General features: G+C 42.7%; 2 protein-coding genes across 4 annotated transcripts; both read left to right on the forward strand.

The window, feature by feature from the left end:
* The first annotated feature begins 1,007 nt into the window (after window positions 1–1,007).
* On the forward strand, window positions 1,008–22,799 carry LOC118514436 (photoreceptor-specific nuclear receptor-like). 2 transcript variants are annotated; one of them, XM_036061336.1, is made up of 12 exons: window positions 1,008–2,422; window positions 4,371–4,502; window positions 4,600–4,828; window positions 8,914–9,017; window positions 11,061–11,120; window positions 15,429–15,543; window positions 15,651–16,225; window positions 18,589–18,689; window positions 21,092–21,202; window positions 21,273–21,422; window positions 21,484–21,648; window positions 21,718–22,799. In XM_036061336.1, exons 1-12 carry the CDS (start codon window positions 2,356–2,358, stop codon window positions 21,898–21,900), a joined length of 1,992 nt encoding a protein of 663 aa, XP_035917229.1. In that variant the 5' UTR covers window positions 1,008–2,355; the 3' UTR covers window positions 21,901–22,799. The 2 variants fall into 2 exon arrangements, with proteins under 2 accessions (XP_035917229.1, XP_035917230.1); XM_036061337.1 differs by lacking the exon at window positions 11,061–11,120 and having other exon boundaries at window positions 1,009–2,422.
* LOC118514437 lies at window positions 11,173–13,182 on the forward strand. 2 transcript variants are annotated; one of them, XM_036061338.1, is made up of 3 exons: window positions 11,173–11,757; window positions 11,824–11,923; window positions 11,999–13,182. In XM_036061338.1, the coding sequence occupies exon 3, from the start codon at window positions 12,001–12,003 to the stop codon at window positions 13,084–13,086; it is 1,086 nt and encodes a 361-aa protein (XP_035917231.1). In that variant the 5' UTR covers window positions 11,173–11,757; window positions 11,824–11,923; window positions 11,999–12,000; the 3' UTR covers window positions 13,087–13,182. The 2 variants fall into 2 exon arrangements, with proteins under 2 accessions (XP_035917231.1, XP_035917232.1); XM_036061339.1 differs by having other exon boundaries at window positions 11,173–12,807; window positions 12,897–13,182.
* Window positions 22,800–24,794: the final 1,995 nt, after the last annotated feature.

A 24,794-nucleotide genomic window follows, 5' to 3' on the forward strand; every position in this document is an offset into this window, starting at 1 on the left:
ATCGAAAATGATGCTGGAGTTGCCGCTGCACTTGGCAAGGATGGTAGTCTTGAAATGCCATGCGCATAACCCTTCGCACTATGATGGCCGGTAACAAGAGCAAAATGTACAGAGTAAAAGCCGTGGTGTGTCGTTTGGAACGAGGTTGAACGGGAATAGGTAGCAACAGCGAACTGAACGGCGCCACTTCTGTGCCAGTAATAAATGTCATCCGACTATGTGGAGCGGACAGATATTCGCTCAGTCAAAAACAACGAAAAAAGCAACGAGCAGCACTTTGTGTATGTACAGATGGCTTGTGGTTGTTGAAGAAGCGGAATGAACCAGATTCATCGATCAACATTGTGGGAGAGCAAAACAGTATCTACTCCTAGCGTCAAACGTTCACTACACAGCAACGCATGAAAAATGAGTCAGAAGGGAAATGTTTGTCAAAATATTCAAGAAGTTGTAAGGTGATGAATTTTATTATGTTCGGAGAAAATGCGGCATTTTGAAAGCTGTCGGCAACTGTTGGATGTAGCATTGAAACATAGCTTGTTAAAATATCTTAGAATACTATTAAGTTTACTACTGTTAAGCGCTTTTACTTCATTTTAATAAAAAAAATGTTCCATGAAATATTTAGACTTCAAAAGGTGTCCTTTAAGCAAGATGGTTCACGGTCCTATCGTCCTGCGTAAATGACAGAACGCAAGTCATTTGTTTTCTTTTGTGTTATGTGGAATATTTATGAAAACCACTCGTACAATTCAAATGTTTTTTGAGAATAAATTAATTTACTACACAATATGAGAAAGACAAGCAGTTTGCAAACAAGTCTATTACAGAAAGCTTTGCTGATAGCTAACAAAACAAATTTCGTGCAACCAGATTCAGCCACAACTTGTCCGTCACTGTCTTAGTTACCGTCATAATCGCTATCGCCTAAGCTCTTCGCCAAAGACACACTGACATCATACGACGCTTGGTGTTCACTTGGCGTTTAGTCTGTCCCAACGACTGCAGCGGTCTGTTCACGAGCACAGTGCTCCACATTGGAAAGCCGAAAGAGAGCAGGAAATAAGCGAAAACGAGAGAGCGATAACAGCCAACAAAAAGCAACAATATCGCCAGACCAGAGCATACCGTTTGATGTAGCCTTCCTTTTGGGGGATTCGACTGGCACCGGCATCAGCAGGCAGAGTGAGCGAAAGAGTCTCGCGCAATGAATGGGAAAACAGAGACCATCGCAGCATCCTCCCAGGAAGCATTGCGAGGGGATGGAAAACGCTTACCGTCCCTCGCCGGCGTCCCGCTTTTCACCACGCTTTTCCGCGCGCACGATGTACATAAACGACCAATAAGGGAGGAGTTAGCTTAGGGCTTACAAGTGGCAAAGGTAACAAATGTGGACTTTCGACATCAAGAGAGGACGAATCATAGATTTCCGATTGCATGAATTTTCGCCCCGATCGTCAGTCGCTGTCAGCGAGAATACACAGGCGGCCGTCAGGCAGCAGCACCAGCATAGCAGTGTGACGAGGCTTCGGTGTCGAAAGATTGGCAGTTGTGTCAACGGAACTGGCGAAGGTGCTGTCTGGTACGGCGTGGTCGATTTGACGGAGTGATTTCTAGTAGCAGCGCGAGCGACCGTCGCCGAAGGTGTTGATGGAGCCACTGGCATCCATACCGTCGGCTTAATGCAGTGTATTGTTGATGAGCAGGAGTGATTGGTTCTTGGGAAGCCTTCACGGAGTTCAAGTGAAAAAGTGCTGAATAGCTGACTGTTTCTTGGTGGATGACGCTCGACGGTAGAAATACGTACATCGAAAAAAACAATCGCTTGAGGTCGTCCTCTTTGTTGTACGGAGGTATGCGACTGCACTTTTTGCATTGTATGCTGCGTGAGTGCATTCGTTGGAATGTGAGTGGTACATACGAGTCGGAAGTTAATTAGATTGCGAGCATAGTGCTGCGTGTTCCCGTACCGCTTGTAGCTTATGAAGTGCGTTTACTGGACAACATCAGGGCTTTGTGGTGTGATTCCATAGACTCGGACAGTTTTTATTTTAGTTAGAGTGTTTTTTTAGAAGCAGAATAAGGGAAAAAAATCAAATCAGTGCAATCAGCGAATGTGTGACTGTAGACAGTGGGAAGTATTGTCGATTGACGCGGGTTCTATCGTCAGACTCGTCAGTATGGATTAATAGACATTTAGCGAATAGGCCTGCGGAGTTGCATATTCCTTGGATGTTCTCATGTTGATACCGAACAAACACGAGCGAGACTAGTCTAATCAACAACGTCAAGAGTCAATGGAATGGTAATAGCAGCACATCAAGCCGGACAGAGTGTGTGTGCAATTGATTTTGAATGTTTCGGTTCAGCAAGAAAAACGATAACATGGACAGCTCGACGGTACTGCAGGATAATAAGAGTGGTAAGTGAAGGAATATGTGGATCACGTTGAAGTATTTTACCTTTGAGGAATCGTTTATGTTGAGCTGGACAATAGTTGTCTAAGAATGTGAATATTTACTAAGAACATCCAAGTGTTTGAAGCTGTCCAGGGTAATCGAAATGATTGAATTAGTCTTAGACAAGTTTCACATAAGATGAGCTTAGATGAAGAGTGAAAAGCCTAAATCCTCCTGAAGATCGCATTCAAAACAAAATTGCCGTCGCATGTATGCTCTGATTATTACAGGCCGAATGACTTCACACTCCCACGACTTAGGGAAAGTAATTGAACATTTTAAGCACGATCAGTATTTAAACCATCGATAGAAAATTAAAGCAATTTGAATAAATTACTTGTGATGACAGCATGTGTAACCTGTGTCAATACTCATATGCAGCAAATTTTTGGAAAGTGAAAAAGACATTGGTGACCAGATATTGTAATGTAATGCTAATCCAATTCCATTTTCCTCTTAGTACTTGTTAGAGGTGAATAATTTGAAGTCAAAGGCTTAATTGATCTGGAGCCACAATTGCAGGTGCATGAAAGTGTGATCCATGTGTTTTATCGAAAATGAGCCATAAAACGATCCACGCAAATCTTCAGAATGATAGACTGCTCTACTTGACTTTAGCAGCAACACTGTTACCAACTGTCACGAGGTAGGATCAGCAACAACCAACGCCACTGAGGTGATGTCATCCAATAGCGTATTGACACAGTTGTTGAAGGTGTTTCGGGGTTTTCAAAGTTGCTTCGACAATAGGAATTTCGAAATAAAGGCCTCTGGAAGATTTACTCGCTCCATTGGATCATTGTTGAATCAGGGCTTGGATTGCGCTTGAAACTGCGATGTGCGTTCGTGACAACGGTAATGAACAATGGTAGAACAATATTCTGGCACCTATTTGGCGAAGTAAAAATAGACCCCACAAAACGAAGACGATGATCAGGTTTTGTGTGTTTCGGTTGTCTCGTCAACGAGCAGGATGTTATTCTTCTTCGTGGCATGATCCATTTATGATAACTACATGCCGCAGGCTCGCCGGCCTATGGGATGGGAGCACGGTTTGTTGTCACAGATGTTAAAACGATGAGTTGCAAATTTGAAAGTCATCCTTAGCTCTGGGAGCGATACAGCGATAAGCGAAGCGTTGAAATCAAAATGGTCGCTTCGGAAATGATAAAACAAGACGTTTACGGCTTAGTGAGCTTGGGCATGCTGGTGAAAGACGTAATTGATTAGCATAAGGTTCTTAGTAATGGTAGTCACGTTTCCATTTAGATAAGGGTGACCGACACTTGGATCGCTTAGTCTCCTAACAATCTGAATAATGAGTTTGATCTAAATTTAATGGGAAGACTATTTGACCACACGTCTTGGTGAAGCATTGAAGACGCCAAGAGAGTCTTACGGATTGATAAAAAAACAGTGCGAAATGGAGCACCTTTGTAGAGTCATGAGAGTCAAACTCGAATAACGAGAACCTACCAGAAACCACCCGTGTGAGTGTGTGTGTAAAAGATGGCTACAAAGTAACCACCGTTTCTGTTTGGTATTGGCCGCTGAGTAAACAGTAGTTAATTTCTTATTCGTCGCGGAAGACGTTACGGCGTTGCTGCTAGCACGCATCAGCCCCCCAGAACCTCGTGTAAGGGTACGTGAGAGGCGGTTGTTTGTTCACCGTCCGATGCGCTGTTTGTGGAGTCGAGTAAGATGGTTCAGCCGATATAGGTTGGATGTGATGCGTCGAGGTCAATGATATGGCAGGGAGGAAAGGAACACAGGTATCTGGACAAACAAATGATGTGCGATGATAATCAAGGATACGTGTGGCTTGTGGATAGGGTTCGCGGGTTAGAGCGATGCCATTCGTGCGAGACAAAGGTGCTGAACGTGATCATTCTCGAATGGATTTCGTTACAGGATTCAGCAAAGGTTCCATCGCGGATTTCTACGATAAGCTTGATAAGGATGAAGGAGGTCGTACGTTCGGCATTGAAGATGCAGCTCATGGAGGATTATCACGCATTGAGAATGGAATGTCCGGCAAAGGAGGTAGGTTTTTTTGTGATGCAAACCATTTCTGAATGTGTGAATGAGTGAAGTGATCGTTCTTCATGATGTTGGTATTATGTTGTTCTCTCGTCCACAGAACATCGCGGATCGCCTATTTCGTGTTACTCACCCCAGAACCGATTGTTGCCCTGGCCTCCGCAGCATGCCAACGAAAGTCAGAGCTCCTCAGCCAGGAAGGCTCAGAATCTCGGTCTGATTTGTGTTGTATGCGGAGACACGAGCTCGGGGAAGCACTACGGCATATTGGCATGCAATGGGTGCTCGGGGTTCTTCAAGCGCAGCGTCCGGCGGAAATTGATCTACCGGTAAGTACAAGAACAAATAATTTGGCGATAAAGTTTAAAAATGAAGATTCTAGATTCAATGCTCCAATTCGGTTTAACATTTTCTCGGTAGCAGTTTCGCTTACGAAAGTAGAATATATTTGATATCTTACTTCAGTGGTACGTTCGTCAATACTGTATTTGAAGCTGAATTTGGAAACACGTGTAAGATTGCGAGTCACGAAATTTATTCCATAATTATGGACAAAGACAAGTTCGACCACATAATCCGTCAACGCAAATAATTCGTAGTCTTGATCCCGACACGCGTCGAGAATGTTGGCATACATCATATTTGATGTTGATGCTATGGAAAGACAACAAACCATTCCCGATTTCCTTCGCAAATAGAATAATAGCTTTCCAATCAAAACACCTCCTCGTTAGACGATAACAATCGAATCAAAGGGACGAGGAGAGTGACACATTGCGGTCCCTCGGGCTAATGCCTTCCAGCGGGGTCGCGTAGTGCAAGCAAAAACTGGTAAATATTTACCATTTCCTCTACGTGAGGCACCCTCCAAGAAGAACTTGCTGGGTGAATAGAGAACGGTGTCCGTGTTTTTTCTCCTTTTTGCTGCTCACCTCAATGCGAAGGATTCTCTCACATTGGTGGCAGATTTCCGAGTGCGCTCGAGATACTACAACTTAATCCCTGTATCAATTTAACGTGGAACCCCTGTCGGAATCAATGCACACCGCCAAGTTGGCGTGACTGATGACTGGCCGCACAGGAGTTGCAGCAGGGGTGCGCTTTGGTTGTTGTCGGTAGCTCTGGTGCTAGAGAGCCACTCAATAAATTAAATTCTAATTAATCAACAATTCGCCCAGCACCCCTCGGAAGCAAGCGTCGAGTTCTACCCTGGTCGGGTCGGTTCGGGTTGTGCAGAAGCAATAGTTTTCAGTTGTTCCCGGTGGACAACAGATTAGGCGGAAATCGATCAGATGTTACCATTCAATTGTGTCCGGGATGATGCGGCCGGCTGCGTGGTGAAGTTAATGCACTTTACTCCCGGGCACAATTGACAATGACCAGCGTGAAGAAATGGTGGGATGTATTTAAAAAAGGGACGAGAGTCGTACAAAAAAGAGGATGTATCTAGGAGGAGAAACCCAACGCCAGTTGGTGTAGGATTTGTGCAAGGATTCACCGTTGATCCTTTGCATTGAGACTTCTGCCTTATGTCAGGTTGGGTTCCGCTTCGCTGGCAGGAGCGAGCTGAACGAGGCGTGAACGGGAACCAGTTTCCAGTTTAAAGGGCGTTGCATGAACCGATGTCCCCGCCACTAAATGGTGTTATGATGAATTGGTATTTTATGGTTTTGCATCGTTGGTAACCCGCTAGGACCCAGGCAGGAACGAGAGTTTTTGATGGAACATATGCCACTCGATTTCGGGACTCGAGGAAACTCTTTCGCACAAAAAAACGAATCTTGATGTGTGCCAAACCACGAAAGCTGCTTTCCACCGGAGATTGTGAAGTGGAGGTAAAATGGCAGGAAACAATGTCCCAAAAGAATGTGTTCAGCAGGTGGAGTTGAAGTTTTTCGAACTGCCATTATTGCAAAGTTTTCAATTTCGAGGGCCAATAGCGTTACTCGATGTCCTCCGTCCTGTCGATGGGTCCCGCTCAGCACATCTGGAGCAGATTTATGGTGGAGAAAAAGCGAGAAAGCATGATTCCATTTTATCGTCGCGAATGGAGAGCAAGGGACGATGGCTCGTCCGATGTAGCTTCCATCCTTTGCGTGTAATCTGTTTCATGTCCCTGTGTCACATAAACTCGATCGACTTTTTCCACCTGAGCCGCGTTGCCTAGAACCGTTCTGGGAATTCGTTTCCGACAAGAACATTATCATTTTTCGGAGCTTTGGTTCCATAAATCATACCAGCCCGTAATCCCACAGTAATCCATGTTCTACTCTAGGGAGTGGAGCGAGCTGCAGGACGCTCAGAATGGACATAAAATTTGATTCAACATTTTGATATTTGTGTTGAACTGGGCATGCGTTTCGTTGTTACTTTGTAGTTGTGGGCCGAGACTGTAGATTGATCCTGTCAAGAGTGAGAGACCAGGTGGTGCGGAACGAATGGTTGGAAAGGATTCTGCTGGTAGTACATGTTCGGCATGGTTGATAGTAGCTGAAGTGTATTTGTCAGTGTCGAGATGAATCCGTTGGGGAGTCATTAGATTGCAAGAGCTGTTTTTGGTTATGTCTGCACTACTTGAACGAGACTACCTGCTGTCGGTCAATGGTCGGACTGACAAGGATGTATGAGGATGAATATTCAGACAGACTTGGGACTCCATCACAAGACCGTGGCCGTGGCCTTTCTTCGGTGATTCATTTTGTTTCGAAAAACTCTTGACCAGATGCGACCCTGTGTAGAGAATCTTTGACTACCGAAGTATTTGTAGTAATTATCACTGATGAGGATAATTTCTCATTCCTGTAGAGTTGATGGGAGAATGAAACGCTTCCTATCAGTAATGGGAATGTAAGTACAAAGATGATGAGGGGAGCAGATTAATGATGGACTGTTTAGATGGAATAGACATGCTTCAAACCGTGATGATTGTTGCGGTTTCAGTCGTTGTAGTTTATCTTCACATCATTATGCAATGTTAATCATTTGCAATGTTATAAAATAATGATAAAAGTGTCTCAGCTTTCTTCTTTGGAACAACAACCTCGCATGTTCTCGGTCTGCCATTACTGGCTTCCCGTGACTTGATTTTACCCGTTGTTGGATAGATAGTCTTACGTATTGGGAAGCGGATTTGGATTGGATTTGATCCCCAACCCTCCCGTGTGAAGACTGTCGCCTCCAGTCCGGTGGTCCAAAATTTATTTAGTTTTTGTTTAATTTTATCTACAATTTGTTCAGTAGCTCCTCTTTCATAAAATGCAATTCTTTGTGTTAGCACGGATGTTGCTTTAGCCCCAAAAAATCAAAAGCATCACGTCATCGATCGTGCGTATTATGTACTGTTTCGTGCTGTTTTTGTTGCTACGTTTCTTCCTCGACGTTCAGAATCCACCATTTTGTTATCTCCAACAGTCGAACAGCAGGGATCGAACATTTCGTGACCGACGGACGCCAAAACTCTCTTTCACATCGGTACACCAACCATCACTTAATCCCACCGTAAAAGGGCAACACATCAGCTGTGGCCTTCGACTGTGCTTTGGCTTGGGGATGTCGGTACTCGGCCAGGATGCGGTCAGTGTTCGTTGTATTCAATTTATTGGAATGGAAATTGTGTTTTCGCTTTTCCACTTTGGCACATTGAACTTTGCATGGCTGGCGTGTGTGTGTGTATCCTCCATTTCAGTAATCCGCCCTAACCCGAGTGGAGCATTAGACAGTAAGAGTGAATGTTTGGCGTACGGAGTGATGCGAACACTTCAATTTCAATTAACAGTTTCCCTTTTCGGAGGCATTCTATCTAATGAGATTTCGTAGACGCGCTGGTAGGATGTGCGTTGATTGTGGAGGAATGATGATTCGATTTTTCGGAGGATTGTTGTTAGGTTTACCGGGCTCACCAATGCCAGGCCACCAAAATGCAAAGAGTTGATCCGGTATTAAACGCTTCTTTGTTGTATGCACGAGTTTCGAGAGAGTACTTGTAGTCCTGTTCATTTGACATGGTACGTGAAGAGTCCAGAAAACAGAAGAGGGTTGTTGTCTGAGAGGATAGACACGAATAGGTACGCATCTTTGCATTGTCATGGTGTGTTCCCTGTGAAGGACTATAATCCTTGCACGCTTGGTGACAATGAATTTGCGTGAGCTTGTGGCTTTAACACGAGGATCGCAGGGGACGCTTTACGCAGGGGTCGCATATGCCACGAAATATGTTGAGCTTCTGCAACATTACTGAAGTGTTACTTGAGTCAAAATCTGTTGGTAGTTTTAATCGGATGTTGTTAAAGGTGACCGTTGATTATAATCCTCATCGGGGTGTATTCACTTACTTTATCTCATTTACAGAAAGTGGAGATAGGTTTAATTGTAGGTGTGTATTCCAATAAGATTTTTTGTTATATTTTCTCCACAGATGCCAAGCAGGAACTGGAAGCTGTACAGTGGATAAAGCGCACAGGAATCAGTGCCAAGCGTGTCGATTAAAAAAATGCCTTACGATGGGAATGAACAAAGATGGTAAGTGAAGTGATTATTACAATTAAAGACAGTATATCATGTGATGAAACCTTCTTACTTTGTGTAGCTCGCACATCTTCTATAATCGATATTTTACGTAGGAAAAAGTGGCAAAATTTCAAATTTCTCGTTAGAACAAAACCCCCGGAAAATATCAGCTAAACATGCTGTTCGCATGTGTTGGATAAAACCTATCTCTAGCATACGGAATAATTGAGTTTCCTCGCGTAAGTTGAATTGGCTAGAGAAAAGCGATTTCAAAGCTGCTAAATGCAAAGTGTTTAGTGTCCATGAGAACTCTGCATATTGCAATTAAGTTATGGCGCTATTCGGTTTCAAAATGCAAAATCGTTTGCGGGACATTTTGACGCATAACGAACTGCGAACTGTTTCAATTTTAGAACATAATTCTTCACCACACAAAAAATATATGCTAAGGCAAAAGAAAACTCTTCCATACAGACCTCATGCAAACCTTCTTGCACGCTGTTCAGGAATTAAAACCCTGCCTCGGACAATAGGACTTGTCTCGTTGGATATTTGAAATAATATGTGTGAAAATTGGTTTAAGGCTGTTATGCTGCAATTTGAAACCCTAAAACAATGCTGTTTTACGAACATCGCTGGTCGCTTCATCAAAGCTGTTTTGCACAGATGTCCGTGGATGGTTTTTTGCACTGCCAATGAAAGCTGACTAATGCTAAACAAACCATCAGCAAAAAGAATAACGAAGATATATACCCTACACATCCACTACAACTTGTCAAACACAGAGGCGAACGACAGTATCGCAAAACTTGATTAGTGAGTTCTAAGCCACGTTTTCTTATTGTGCACCATCGTGCAACGATTCTATTCAATCAAATGCTGCACGGTTAGAAATACTGCGGACATGTCACGGGCTGTTCGTTTGGCCAGAGTTATGCAGAGTTATCCTTCGGCAAAAATTGTAACCATCCGTCAGAGGAAAAACTTGTTCCATCCTGCGATGAGGAGATGATCATCGCCGTGGAAGATACGCCATCATCACATCCGTTCCGGTGTGTTAATTTCGAATGGAGCTCTGTGTGTATTTGTGAGTGTTTTGTTTCGTTACCACACGTTGGGCGATGTAAATTTTACAAGACACGTGCGTCCTCGCAGTGCTGCTAACCGACAAGGTCGTACAATGTTGAAACAAGCGGACCGGGTTCCCCCAGGGGTCCATCAGTTTGCTCATTAATGGTTGCGATCAAAGTCGAGCGGCTCATAGCGACTGATTGCGCTCGGGGCACACGCAAATGAGGCACAAACCTCGCACGTACTCATTGTCAAATCAGTCTACAATTCCTGAGGAGGCCCACTGTTTCACCAGGCTTTGGGTGGGGAAACGGAGATGGAAAGACTTTGTCAACCATAAATACATCCGACTCCGTTTTGCTTGTTATTAAGTACACATTTCAAATTATATTGTTCGAAGTTGCAAATGATCCAGCAACAGGCCTTGTGAGTTAAAAAAAAAGAGCTGGAGCTCAGCTTACAGTAGGTCGACCAGAAAACAATCGGAAAAGATTATAACGCGAGAATGCGGCATTCGGCTCGGTTCTTTTCGATTGAAGGGAACGATAGCTGGTGTAAGAATATTTAAGAGATTGTTAGGCAAGAGTGGAGTGTGTACTAAGCTCGAAGCACCTGTTGATGGGAGCGCGTGAAAATCTGGGTGGGAAATCCGAAGAGGAATCAACCTGTTGACGCTGCAGCAATATCGACACTGTTGAATGTGTAAACAGCAACAGAACGAGGTAGAATTTTGAAGTTTTCTAATGGATTGTTTGGGCGATAATAAAATTATCATTAACGAGTCTCTGATAGTAATTTTACCTTAAATCGATGTTACCTTATTCTAATAGCCTGAATGATCAATTGTTGTTCGTGTTGAGCCTTGTCTTATCATAACTGTGCTACTTTCGCATTTGTATCTGTTTCTCTCTCTCTCTCTCTTTCATTCTCTCTCTCTCCCTCTCTCTCTCTCTCTCTCTCTCTCTCATTCCTCAACTCCAAAAGCCATACAGTGCATCGTAGGGAGTTTGAAGCAGCAGATGAAAGGAATTATTGACGTATTTGGTAACCACCGTCACCACCTGCCACTAACGATACTGTTCTATGTCTTTTACAGGGTTCACCGATAGATAGCATACGGCGAGCATACCTTAGCGGTTCGCGCAAACGTTTAAGATATCTGCGGCCATCGATAGCGATTCGCATGTACAATTAGCGACTGGCCCAAAATGGATAGCGATTCGCGTGCACACTTTAGTGAATGTCAGAATTCGGCGCGGTTTGAAAATGTAGGTTTATATGACCCAGGTTGAGTAGTCGTGATTTGAAAAAAATCGTTTAAATTTCATTTTTTATGTAATTGGAAAGTTTTTGCACACAAAAGTGGTGTGAAAATTAATGTTCATTATCATAAAGCATAAATTTATTGATTTTCAGCGTTGGTTAAAAAAATAATAACAAAACTATGTGAAACATGAGAAGAACAGCCATGTGGAGAATTCAAACATGGATGTATATACACGAATTCAAAATTGATGCGCTCACGAAAAAAAATCCGTTCAGGTAATGAAAATATTTAGCATATTGGTCCAGCAACCGAAGCGTTCACAGTTTTACCAAACGATTAACAATCAGAGCATCATTTGCGGTATAATTATACATTCCTTCGTTGTTTTTGGTTTTGGCAATCATCCTTTTAAAGGTACGAATTTCAGCACAATTAAAAAGTGCTACACTAGAATTCTCATTGAATTTGAGTGTTTTCTAGGTGTTTGGCTACGATAGGAGCTCTTGCTTGTTGAAGTGCGCCCGTGCAACATTTTTCTTGTCGGTAAATTTGTTTTATTAACGCACCGTGAAAGAATACAGTGAGTTTCAATAGCGGTATGTGCTGAAGCGAATCAACTGAGACACACATCGTTCTTTTTACTTTTTGCGTGCAGATATGAATTCCAGCCAAAGCTCTGTACAAGAGGAAAATGCAAGCTGCGCTATGCAAGCACCTCGCCGCCGAAAAACTACCAGCAACGAAGATAGAGAGCGCTTGGTAACGGCGTATGAAAACGGAGGCACTGCAGCTACGATTAGCGAAATGTTTAATTTGAAAAAACCGACTGTCCATGGCATCATCAAAAAATACCAAACCCAATGGCAAATCGAGGCAAAGAAGCGTGGTGGCAACAGATCTAAACTATTGTCGCAGCAAGCCGTAAATGATGTTCGGAACTGGGTCGACGAGGACTGCACGGTGACGCTTAAAGCACTCGCAGAGAAAGTGTTCGAACAACACGGTGTTCGAGTTTCGTCCACAACCACAGCGAGGGAAATAAAAGGATTCAACTACTCTCTGAAGATGGTCAAACTGTTACCGGAGGGACGCAACACACCAACGACTGTCGAAGACAGGAAACATTACGCTACACAATTTTATGAAATTGCGCGAGGAATTCCGGATAATGGTTTAATCTATTTAGACGAAGTAGGATTTAACGTCCGTATGCGTACGCTAAAAGGACGATCGCAGAGAGGAACACCGGCCACCATCACCGTTCCACAGTTAAGGACTAGGAACATCTCCATCATTTGTGCTATGCATCGGTACGGCGTGCTGCTTTACACCACACACACTCGATCCGTAAACCGTGAACGGTTTATACAGTTTATTGAAGAACTAAAGGAAACCCTGCGATCGAAGAACATTAACAGCAGCTACTTTATAATGGATAATGTAGCTTTCCACAAAACACCCGCAGTAAGAGTTGCAATCGGAAATGATAGCGACAAACCTTTATATCTACCACCCTACTCACCATTCCTTAATCCTATTGAAAATCTTTACAGCCATTGGAAGAATTTTGTGAGGCGAAGCAATCCTTCAAATGAGGATCAATTGATGCAAGCGATTCGGAATGGATCCAGGCTAATAACCGCACAGGATTGCGATGGCTACATTTCGAAAATGTGGCAATACATGTCCCGTTGTTTGAGGGGCGAAGAAATTTTAGATTTAGTTATGTATAAATATATATAAGATTAGAAAGTAAGATTTTAGTTTTAATGTGTAACATATTGTACTGACGATGCTTAAAAAGATGAAATGTAAATAATGCTGCCGGACGAATTAAAATAACATTTCCGTTGCTTTCAATCACTATCTCATCCGAACATGCGATTTTGAGGTGATTAGTACGGCCAGGTCAGAGTGATTATAATTAAAATGCCAATAATTTTTTTCTAACACATTCGGAACGGTATTCGAATCGCATGTTCGGACAATAATTTAGATTTATTGCCACCACGCTTCTTTGCCTCGATTTGCCATTGGGTTTGGTATTTTTTGATGATGCCATGGACAGTCGGTTTTTTCAAATTAAACATTTCGCTAATCGTAGCTGCAGTGCCTCCGTTTTCATACGCCGTTACCAAGCGCTCTCTATCTTCGTTGCTGGTAGTTTTTCGGCGGCGAGGTGCTTGCATAGCGCAGCTTGCATTTTCCTCTTGTACAGAGCTTTGGCTGGAATTCATATCTGCACGCAAAAAGTAAAAAGAACGATGTGTGTCTCAGTTGATTCGCTTCAGCACATACCGCTATTGAAACTCACTGTATTCTTTCACGGTGCGTTAATAAAACAAATTTACCGACAAGAAAAATGTTGCACGGGCGCACTTCAACAAGCAAGAGCTCCTATCGTAGCCAAACACCTAGAAAACACTCAAATTCAATGAGAATTCTAGTGTAGCACTTTTTAATTGTGCTGAAATTCGTACCTTTAAAAGGATGATTGCCAAAACCAAAAACAACGAAGGAATGTATAATTATACCGCAAATGATGCTCTGATTGTTAATCGTTTGGTAAAACTGTGAACGCTTCGGTTGCTGGACCAATATGCTAAATATTTTCATTACCTGAACGGATTTTTTTTCGTGAGCGCATCAATTTTGAATTCGTGTATATACATCCATGTTTGAATTCTCCACATGGCTGTTCTTCTCATGTTTCACATAGTTTTGTTATTATTTTTTTAACCAACGCTGAAAATCAATAAATTTATGCTTTATGATAATGAACATTAATTTTCACACCACTTTTGTGTGCAAAAACTTTCCAATTACATAAAAAATGAAATTTAAACGATTTTTTTCAAATCACGACTACTCAACCTGGGTCATATAAACCTACATTTTCAAACCGCGCCGAATTCTGACATTCACTAAAGTGTGCACGCGAATCGCTATCCATTTTGGGCCAGTCGCTAATTGTACATGCGAATCGCTATCGATGGCCGCAGATATCTTAAACGTTTGCGCGAACCGCTAAGGTATGCTCGCCGTATGCTATCTATCGGTGAACCCTGTAATCCTCCCTCATCGCACTAGGTTAGGCAAACCCAGTCCCACGGCCTTCCATTCCTGTCTTTTCGGCCCTTTCACCCAAAATGCCCGCTAGAAGGGTACCTTATTTGAGTGTGTATGTTTATTCAAATGATCTCATACTTTCGATTTTCAGTAAAGCATCCAGCGACGGCCATCGTCGGCCAAGGCCACTGATGCCACAGGTTCTGTTGGTTGGGACTTACTGTTGGCACGCGTTCGCTGCGGCTTGCCGGGTGAATGACGTGAACAATGTTCTAATTATTTTTGTGTAACAAATTGGTATGTCTTTTGGGTGGCATGATGAAAGGAAGGAGGAGGAGAGAGAAAGGGAGGGAGACAGAGAGAAGGGCTTTGCTAACAAGACATCGCCGCATGGCATTTGGCTGTACGTGCGCGAGGTGTTTGCAGGTTGTATGAGCAATCATGTCAAAAGATCGGTGTCCCGGACGGGCTGGAGGTGCATCCGTGAGAGTTCGTTTGCATAAAACGGTCGGGTTAGCGGTTTCTTTTGGGTAACGGTTGCTTAACCACAATTTGGAGAATCTCCCGCTGTCCCGACCCCGGCTTTGACACGTGCCGTTCGGTTGTCGTATGTGGACACTTGTGAGGTGTGAATATGGCGCGATAGCTGAGTCATGAGTGGAATAGAGTCCAGGGGTCCTGTGCTAGTGTTAATGAGGAGCTAAAACGACCAACGTATGAGCTGATCCTTGCAAGCAGCGAAAGCCACGCTGACTTAAACGTTCGCCAACACGCACGCCTGCGGGCACGAAATGGCGAAATTAATTATGCATAAAAATGGTTACATCCCTCCCACATTATCTGCAGGGGTTTGTTGCAGGATTTGAGTATCTTTTTGTTTTCAAGGGTGATCATAACTCCGAGCTTTGTCATAAGTCTAGTGGCAACAGAACACATTTTTTTGCGAGAGTTTCCCACGTTTTTCGTAACATGGATCGTGTCCCTAAGTTCGTTTTGTATTTTTGTATTCGTTCCAGCTGTGCAAAACGAGCGTCAACCGCGAAATACGGCAACAATCCGACCGGAAGCGCTGCGGGATATGGAGCAGGGTCGGGCCTTGCGAGAAGCGGCCGTAGCCGTCGGAGTATTTGGGTGAGTGTTGAATACTTAATTGTTCCAGATTGTCCTTAATATTCCAAGATAATGACGTATTGATGAAATGCTGTTTTGCAACCAATTTTTACATTCTCGGACACCAGGCCTCCAGTTTCATTGGCGTTACTGTCACCGTCCCGCTACGGTCCCAGCATTCTGCCAACACCCGCCTTACCGACTAGTCAATTTCTGCACCATCACAGCCAGGTGTCCTCGCTGGTAAATAGTCTACCGCATCACCATCCCCACCATCCGCACCATGCCGCCATGCACGGGCTAGCGAACGGTCTGTCGATGAATCTCAACGGTGTCGGTATGCCGGGACACAATGGCACGTCCGGCTTGGTACATTCGGCTGGAAATAGCTCCGATCGGGACCGAGACACCGTAGTTCCTATGAACAGTAGCAGCGGCGATAGCAACAACAACAAGAACCCTTCGTCTGGCTCGACCGAGAACCTCAACACGGCATCGTCCTCGAACCACTCGATGGCCGGTGATCAGTCGCCGAGTGGAGCAGGATCACCAGCGCACGGGACATCGGTGAACGGACTCGGGACGGGTGGTTGCCCAACCGGTGGTTCGAGCATGGGAGCCGAGAAGCATCCCCATCACAGCTCGTCTTCCTGTGGATCGGCCAGTCCTATTCTGGAGCAGGACAACATGAACGATAACGATGGTAAGTGTTTAGGGGAAGGATTGTCTCGTGTGGCTGTGAGCTCAATTTATTTGATGGAACTTTTATCGCTTCCCATCACAATCGAGAGTTGCACAATCAACCTTTATTCCTGGACGACCGGAGCTATGGATTTCCGGAGCTATGGAGAAAGTCATAAAATGATATAATCATAATTTAATCGATTACTTCGTTGATCACAGGCTGTTACAAAGGGACATTTCGTACCCAGACTCAGACGAGAAGTAAAATTTTCGGTAAAATTAATTTGGCTAATGAGAAGGAAGAGACCACACTGTGGAACCAACCTCGGATACCATGAGGTGCCGAAGAGTTACTCCAGAGGGCATAAAATAACTATTTGTCACTTTCTCGGGGTGGTTTAATATCGCATAAATAATTGTCCCTCGCTCGGCATTTGTGCAGAATGGTCAGGATGGTTCTGGTTGTAGGGCGAGTCATAGTTTCATAAGAGTCCAGCATCAGGGTCGAGCAACCCCTTGCTTACAAAAGGGTAAACAAGGCAAGTGTAGTTGAGTTGGACGTTTAGGAAGTTCGTAAGGGATAAAGAGAGGAGCTGGTAAATCATTATACTGTTATGCTAAATGATTTCGTCGTCTGGAAAAGGGAGAGTGGAAGATTATGCATAGCAAATGTTGTTTTGCCTTGATTTGTCCGAGTGCATTTGACAATTATGATGAAAGTTAGCAGCATATCACTTAAGGATATGATTTGGCTTAGAAGAACCGTGGTTTAAGTTTATTGTTGAAGTTTCGTAAATCAATTTTGTATGAGAATTTCTGTTAAGACTTTTGGTAAATTTTTAACTTAAAACGTCAGGATGGGTTTTTATCAATAACAATTTTTTATCAATTAAGGCTCAATTTGTTGAAAAGAGCAACCGTTAGGATAGGACAAAATTCTCGAACTCAAACCACTCCGTCCGCTGAATCACGCCATTAATCAATCACTTTCCGCCATTGGCACGTCAAACGTTAAATTCTCAGATGTGTGATTGCAACTCCCGAAAGGCTTATTAATAGATGTATCATGAGGGCCTCATCCGCCCAAGGTATGATCCGTTACGACCGGCGCCACACGTCAGGGATTTTCGCATAGTATGCTTGTTTTGATTTAAGCAGCAAAACAGTAAATAGAGAAAGGGAGAACACCATGGACGGAGTATTTTCAACTGCAGTCGCGTCCTCTTGGGACCTACGAACTAGCATTACTGTCACGTTTCGTGCGGTGGTAAAGTTGGTGAGAATAAAAAAAGGCGTTGGTCCCGCTTGTCGCGAGGGTTGGCGAATCAATGAAGATGGATTTTTTTTTCGCCGGTACAGGTTAAATGGAAAGGAAATCGTGCGAAATGTAAACGACAAAAATCGCTGCTAGGGGCACGGAAGATAAATACACTTTAAAAACAGTTTGATCGAACTTTTTGACATCACGTTAAGTTTGTTTGTTGGTCTTTTTTTTGTAAAGGCCACATTGGTGTAGAGTTTTGAGGAAGAGAAAAAGTAGCTAACAAATTGGAAACTTGATAAATTGCAAAAGTTTGTTGTAGCAGTGTTAACGAATCGATTAGCACTAATGATGGCAAATTGGTTAGCAAAGCAATTAAATATCTATTTTAATGATGCCTTTTGCTGGAACAGAGACATGATCGATCGTTTTGATGTGTGAGTGTGTTTTTATTTTTGTCAAAGGATTATAATATTTTCAATGAATTATGCTCACATTAATTTATCACTTTTTTCAAATTTTAATCATAAAAAAATCTTTTCTTACTTGAACGAAATTTTTCAATCATACAACACTATGCCACACGTGCCTTGGCATCTCAACGATTTTTAATCGAAAAAAAAAATGCTTTTAAAGGTGGCGTAATTGAAGCGAACACTAAATTCTCGTTCGTCAGGGTAATCTCCCATTTCTCCATCCTTCTGACACGCCACGGTGGGAGTAGCTTTTCATTTGATTGAATTTTTATTTTTCATTGCCACCGTAAAGACCCAATTTGCATATTGCGACCCCAGACAACCGGTCTGGCGTCTGTCACAAGATGCAAATGCAAGGAGGCAAAAAAACATTTAACCACATTTTTTACAGTCTTTAAAAGTAAACGCTGGGATATGTCTGTGAGACAAAAATTGGGCCCCTTTTTCGTGCTGCCATACGGACAGGGAGTGGTACTGGAGAGATCGTTTGTCAAACGGCGTGGTCTTATAATCCAGCGGAATCGCTGGCAGCCAAATGTACAAAATTTTCAATCGGCATTATGTATATGGGATTAGTGTTAGGTCGAGAAATTAAAGGATGGGCTTTACTTAATAGCCGCTTCACCTGCTCTTTTTCTTCACCAGATGATTCGATAGACGTGACCAACGATGAGGATACGGATCCGGCACAAAATAACAACACCATACCGAGCCTGATGAACCATCCGTTTTATGGACAGGGACCTGTAAGTATTGCTTACTTAATTTCACTTTTATTAATTGTTGCTTTTTAAAATTCGTGTACGGTATTTGACAAATGTAGCTGGAATTGAGGCAATTGTGTCACGTTAATGGTGTCTTTTTATAATATAAACCTGTTTTGAAAGGGCTCAACATGCTGTCACAGCAATACGGCCGTCCTTTATGAATAAAAAATATATTTATTTGTGCTATCGTTTGAACATTTTAATAGTTTATAGCTTTAATAGGAAAAAGTATGATATTTTTTTGTGCTTAGTGGCAACAGTGCCATCCATAGGTAGTAGTAGCCACCTAGTTAAAATTAAAGAATTTATTAAAAAAGAATTTTATTAAAAAATGGCAATTATTAATGGTGTTTCGCTAGTAAATGCTAGAGGTAAAAGTGGTTAAAAAAAACCTCAAAACGCTTTCGTAACAACCAGAACATAACCTCACACTAGATACAGGAGTTGATTCCTTAGAAATTCAGGTGTTCGATGAGTCTTCTTCTTCTTCTTTGGCCTAACGACCTATTAGGACATGTCATGCCTGTCATTTCTGGCTTACTAGACTTATTGCTACCATATTGCATAGTCAGTTCTCACTATGGGGAAACGGCCCGGATGAGATTTGCACCCCGATCTTCCAGTATGAAGACCAGCGCCGTTGAAATCCGTCTCCACCGTTTAGCCGTCTCGATTTGATGAGTGTTGTTAGAGAATCTTCATGCTCCTTCCCGATCCATACTGCTGTGTCCATGCTACCAGCTGGATACCCCCTTATAAGTACGCACTATCCTGCTTCACTCTAAACTGTCGATATTAAAAACAAAATTGGATAGAAGTCAACTCTGGGACTCGATGCCTAGTCGGATAGATCCGTACGGGATTCCAAATCCAGAAGAGAAATCTCAAGGTTATAATAATGTTCAAGTTTTTGATAGATCTATCCTCAATAAAAATAGCGCAAAGCGTAGTGGTTCTTTTGCCCCAAACAGTGGTGGCTCTATAGCTCCCTTATCGACTCCAACAACCCATACATCTCATGATTGGGTGTCGTTTTATAAATTGATTTGGCTGAAACAATAAAAGTTAATTCCCCACGTTTCTGCTCAGCATTCTTCTTTTTCTTGCCCCAACGACCTCTTGTAGGTTATGCTTACTAGATTCATTGATTCGGATAGTCAGTCAGTCCTCACTACGGGGGGAAAGCTCCCGCAAGGGATTTCAACCCTGGTCTTGTCATGTGAAGATCGGCACAATTGCTGCCTCTATAGTAGATAGGGCCGCCAAATTAGCCTCAAGTCGCTAAGATTTAAATAAGTGATAAAACAAACATTAATTTCGTTGCATGATATCTAGCCAAAGATGCGAAAAAATCCATAAACTCTTCTTCTTCTTCTTTCTCGGACTAACGACCTCTTAAGGTGATGTCTGCCATTTCTGGCTTACTAGACTCATGGATATTGCTTAGTTGCATAGTCAGTGCTCACTATGGGGGGATCGAGCCAGATGGGATTTGAACCCCGGTCCTGTCATGTAAAGACCGATGCCGCTGTCGATTCTACCAACGGGTTGCCCCATATACTTAGTTTATTTTTTTATTGAATTTTGTAAAGACAATTCAACAGTTTTGAACAGAACATGTTGTGGCAATACGTTCAGGCCGTTCCTTACGAATAAAAAAAAAACAGAACACCAAGTAAAGGAGTTTCACCTAGAAATCGTCTTTCGGATGCAGGGTCTAAAAATGATACAAGATAATGATCTTGTGGAAGAGATAAAGCGTTTTTTCTAAGTAGTATGAGTATATTTACGTCCGTTGGTCTCGGAGGCTGATGATGAAGAAAGCGTTCGATCCGTCGATCGTACGCACGAAGCCTTTCACAAAAATCCTATCGCAGGATCGGAGAGAGAATCCACGCCGGCAACTCTCTCCCACGCGTTCACGCAGTTGACAAGCGATAAGAACGCACTTATCGCTCCAGAAACGCATTCAAAAGCAAGGGTTTCGCAATGATGATACGCGGTTAATTCGAACATCGTTATGTTCGATAACCATACCCGATGTTTGCCATCTTTTTGCTTTGCTTATCAATATCTTGCATTGCTTGTTGCTTGTTAAGTACAAATACATTTTTTTAAAGTTTTATTAAAAATCTTAAAAAAAGGAATAAACACATGCGATATCAAAAATAGTACACAAATCTGAAAAACAATGTTGTTTATACAGTTCCGTCACGCTTAACAGAGCTCTAGCAGCTCACTTTCCCCAATGGAACACTTGCCCCAGCGGCTTTAATAAAAAGTTATGACAAATTATATTAGTAATGCTACCAAACAACATAACCGAATGATAAAATAATTACCATTAATATAAACTGAAACGTTTGATGTTATTTTCGCAGATGTTCAACTTTCAAGAAACCATCTATGAGACCAGTGCACGACTCCTGTTCATGGCCGTTAAATGGGCCAAGAACCTGCCCAGCTTTGCTAGCCTTACGTTTCGGGACCAGGTAAGATATTTCGTAAAAGACAAGCAAAACAACTGATGTTCACTAATACTCTGTCTCGATTAATTGTCAGGTTATCTTGCTGGAAGAGTCTTGGGCCGAACTGTTCCTACTGAACGCCATCCAGTGGTGTATGCCGATTGACACCACCGCATGTACGTTGTTCTCACTGAACGAACACTGCAACAGTGCAAACAACTCGGGCTTCTTCAAACCGGGACAGGTACGTACCACAGGAATTCCAGCCTTCCATGCCATATATTAATGAGCTCTTTTTACTTCAGCTGGCACAGGACCTAAGAATACTAAACGACACACTCTGTCGCTTCAAATCAGTGCTGGTGGATCCGGCCGAGTTTGCCTGCATGAAGGCCATCGTGTTATTTCGCTCGGAAGCGCGAGGTCTCAAAGATCCGGTACAGATAGAAAACTTGCAGGACCAAGCACAGGTTAGTAGCTTCGTGATCGCACTGAAGCGTTCAAAACTTACGCTCTATACGTCTTTGCACCCTTCGCAGGTAATGCTGGCCCAACACTCGCGGACACAATTCCCGGGACAGATTGCAAGGTTCGGTCGGTTGCTGCTGATGTTACCCTTGCTGCGAGCGGTCAATTCGCACAAAATAGAATCGATCTACTTTCAGAAAACGATCGGCAACACGCCGATGGAGAAGGTGCTATGTGATATGTACAAAAACTAACGACACCCGATACGGTCCTCGGTACGGTGCGGGATGGTGCAAATGGTCTGCAGAATTTGGCGTGGAGGATGAAGGAAGCACATAGGAAGGGGAAATGGCACAAACCTAGCACAAACGATTCGTAAAATGCCTAATTTTTCTATACAGCGCTGAAATTTGGAAAAAAACAAGTTGACCAGAGCTCCATTTCCTCACAAATGATTTAGAGTGGTGCGTGAATTTACTAATCAATATGCAGTCGTCGTCGTAATAGTGCGTTCAATTGAAATAATTTTGTGTGTCACCCCAACTGTCCGCATCGGTTCGAAGTTGAGTGTAGGAGGACTTCCTGTGCTGGGTGGGGAAGTTGGTATGGTCAGACGCAGAATCACTACGGCCGATATGTGCTACCTTCATTGGAACTGATTAGAGCAGCGATCGAGCTGCAACAATTTGGCGCACGATAAGAGCGCACGGGTTTATAGTGCAAAATATATGATTAGTTCCGTAACTCATCTGCTACGAGCACGTACGCGTGTGGTCACATTAGAGAATTGCACCTTCGAATGCGCATACGCTAGCAATTTGTAATTACGGTGAAAAACCACCAAATAGAATAACAATTATGCGAAACCAAAGGCCCTGGTCGGTGCGATTGAGAAACAGTAGCCCTAAATTGGTCGACGGTTTGCAGAGCGAGGTATGAGGCTTGATTTTATTTTGTGTATTTCTGATTAGATTTTATTAACACGCACTGATGTTCCGTTCTAATGACAGCACATAAAGAGTGTTGCGTAGTTTCAGTTTAGTCTCTTTTGGGGATTATTTTCTATTGATTTCATATGTGCACTGGCGTAGCTTCAATGAATGCAATTGTATGTGTTTGAAAGTAAATGAATAAATCAGTAATTGTTTAACAATATGATGAGGTTTTTTCGATTAGTTTTTATAACTTTGACTCCAAAGAAGGTAATGTAAAAAAATAGCTGGAAACTCGGTGTTGACTGTTGGTAATCTCTTGTAGAACGTACTTCATTATCTTCATGTCTTTTGCCCGAAGATCAGTTCAAGTCAACCACATCTTGCTTGATAATATGGCGTAAAGTTCCAGATAATCTTCGATGGTTTTTGTCAAATAAGTCTATCACTTAGAGGTATTCCTTTTGAGAACCTCCCTTCTGTTCAGACATGGTCAGGCACGATTGGCCTTTCTGCATGAAAACTTTAAGCTCCTTCAAATGCTACAAAAGAAACTATCAGGACATTGAATATATTTCCGTATACCAAGGCGCATTCGGAGCCAATACAGTCGTAGGAATGCTGGCTATGAGATCCTGGCCAGAATGCTCTTCCCCTTGGTACAGATTTTGTCGGAAGCTACCAACCTGGATTTGTTGGAGGAAAATTGACGACCAATCAAATCTTTACTTTACGGCGAATCCAAAAAAGGCAGGGAACACCAGATCTCCACGCACTGACCTCAATGCGGCCTACGATACCATAAATCAGATCAAGCTATGGAGCATCATAGCTAAATGTGACGATGGGCCCAAACAAACTCCTGCCCAAACAAACAAATGATACGGTGCGGTAGTCCTCTACGGACGCGATTCTTGGACTGCGGTATCAGAGGAGACTACCGCACTCGTCATTTGCGAGCGACGGTTGCTAAAGACTATCTTTGGCAGAATTTGTTAGCAGGAAGTGTGGAGAAGGAAAATGAACCACGAGCTAGATGAGTTGTCTGGTGCCGCTGATGTCCTAGCGGTGGCTAAAGCCGGAAACAATCGAAGGCCGAGGATCAGGAGTGCAACCCTGGACCGAGATTCCTGGAAAAGGATTGGCGGCGATCTAGCCTTGTCTAATAGAGCTCAACCCTGAGTAAGCCAAGAACATGAAGGCGCATTCATTGAAGTCGCCATGCTTCCGTATTACTTATGCTGCATTGTATATTGATACACGAGTCTTCGGCTATTTGTGAATTTTAATCGACTTGAATTATTCGGGAACAGTGAAAGCTATTTGTAAAAGGCCTGTGTGTATGTAGCTTGTTTCATATGAAGGCTTGATACTGTAGTTACAACACTGCGTGTGATGACTTATTTTAAAGTTCACACAAATATAACAAGGCATTTTCTGTTAAATGCTTTATCCCAGCGTGATAGGTGTGCAGGTTTATAGAGGTAAATGAATTCAGATTGTTTCGGAAGATGTCGCACCACGCCACGCACCGCAACTGAATTACTTGAATCGAATTTTCTCGTTTTATAAATTGTACTATAACTTTTATTGAAACATATTAGACAAAGCTTTTCACCGTGCAGTTTTCATTTTCCGCGGTTGTTAACAGGATTTAAATTTTTCGAACAGGATCAACCTGGGATTCGAAATTGCGTACATAACGTGCAACATTGCATACAACCTACGCTGCCATGCCCGAGCACCAGAGGGCGCTGTAAGGGAGCACGTTCACTCAGCAAACTGTTTGCTTGATTCAAATTTGATGGTGATTTTCCGTACGTTACGCACATGGGATTTTCCGGCGTAAGCAATTAAAATTAACTACTTAACATATTCTACGATATAAAAGTGGTGATAATGATTTATAGGTTCGAAGTGTTATTCGACATTAGTAATATTTGAGTTGTCGATGAGAACTTAATTCGATTTGTTGGTATACTTCATCCATAAAACTATTTGAACAAAACGGGGCCTTTTAATCTTCTTGTAATTCAACATAAAACTCATTTCATTGATTTGAGAAAAGTACTTTTTCAAATATGTCTTTGTTATCATAAATAAACCTGCTATACAACACCAAGTCAAAGACATACAATATCTCTGCAACAGATTGAAATCACCCACAATCCACACAGGAGGATCAATTTCGCATGACTTTTCCAGATAATGTGGAA

The sequence above is a fragment of the Anopheles stephensi genome, chromosome 3 (genome assembly GCF_013141755.1).
Source record: "Anopheles stephensi strain Indian chromosome 3, UCI_ANSTEP_V1.0, whole genome shotgun sequence".
NCBI classification, from domain to species: Eukaryota; Metazoa; Arthropoda; class Insecta; order Diptera; family Culicidae; genus Anopheles; species Anopheles stephensi.

Bases quoted from the DNA above. Each gene is read 5' to 3' on its own strand.
- LOC118514436 (XM_036061336.1), top strand. From the start codon at position 2,356: ATGTTTCGGTTCAGCAAGAAAAACGATAACATGGACAGCTCGACGGTA. The intron at 18,690-21,091 runs GTAAGTATTGCT...TTATTTTCGCAG, and splicing joins CGTTTTATGGACAGGGACCT to ATGTTCAACTTTCAAGAAAC. The intron at 21,649-21,717 runs GTTAGTAGCTTC...CACCCTTCGCAG, and splicing joins ACTTGCAGGACCAAGCACAG to GTAATGCTGGCCCAACACTC.
- LOC118514437 (XM_036061338.1), top strand. From the start codon at position 12,001: ATGAATTCCAGCCAAAGCTCTGTACAAGAGGAAAATGCAAGCTGCGCT.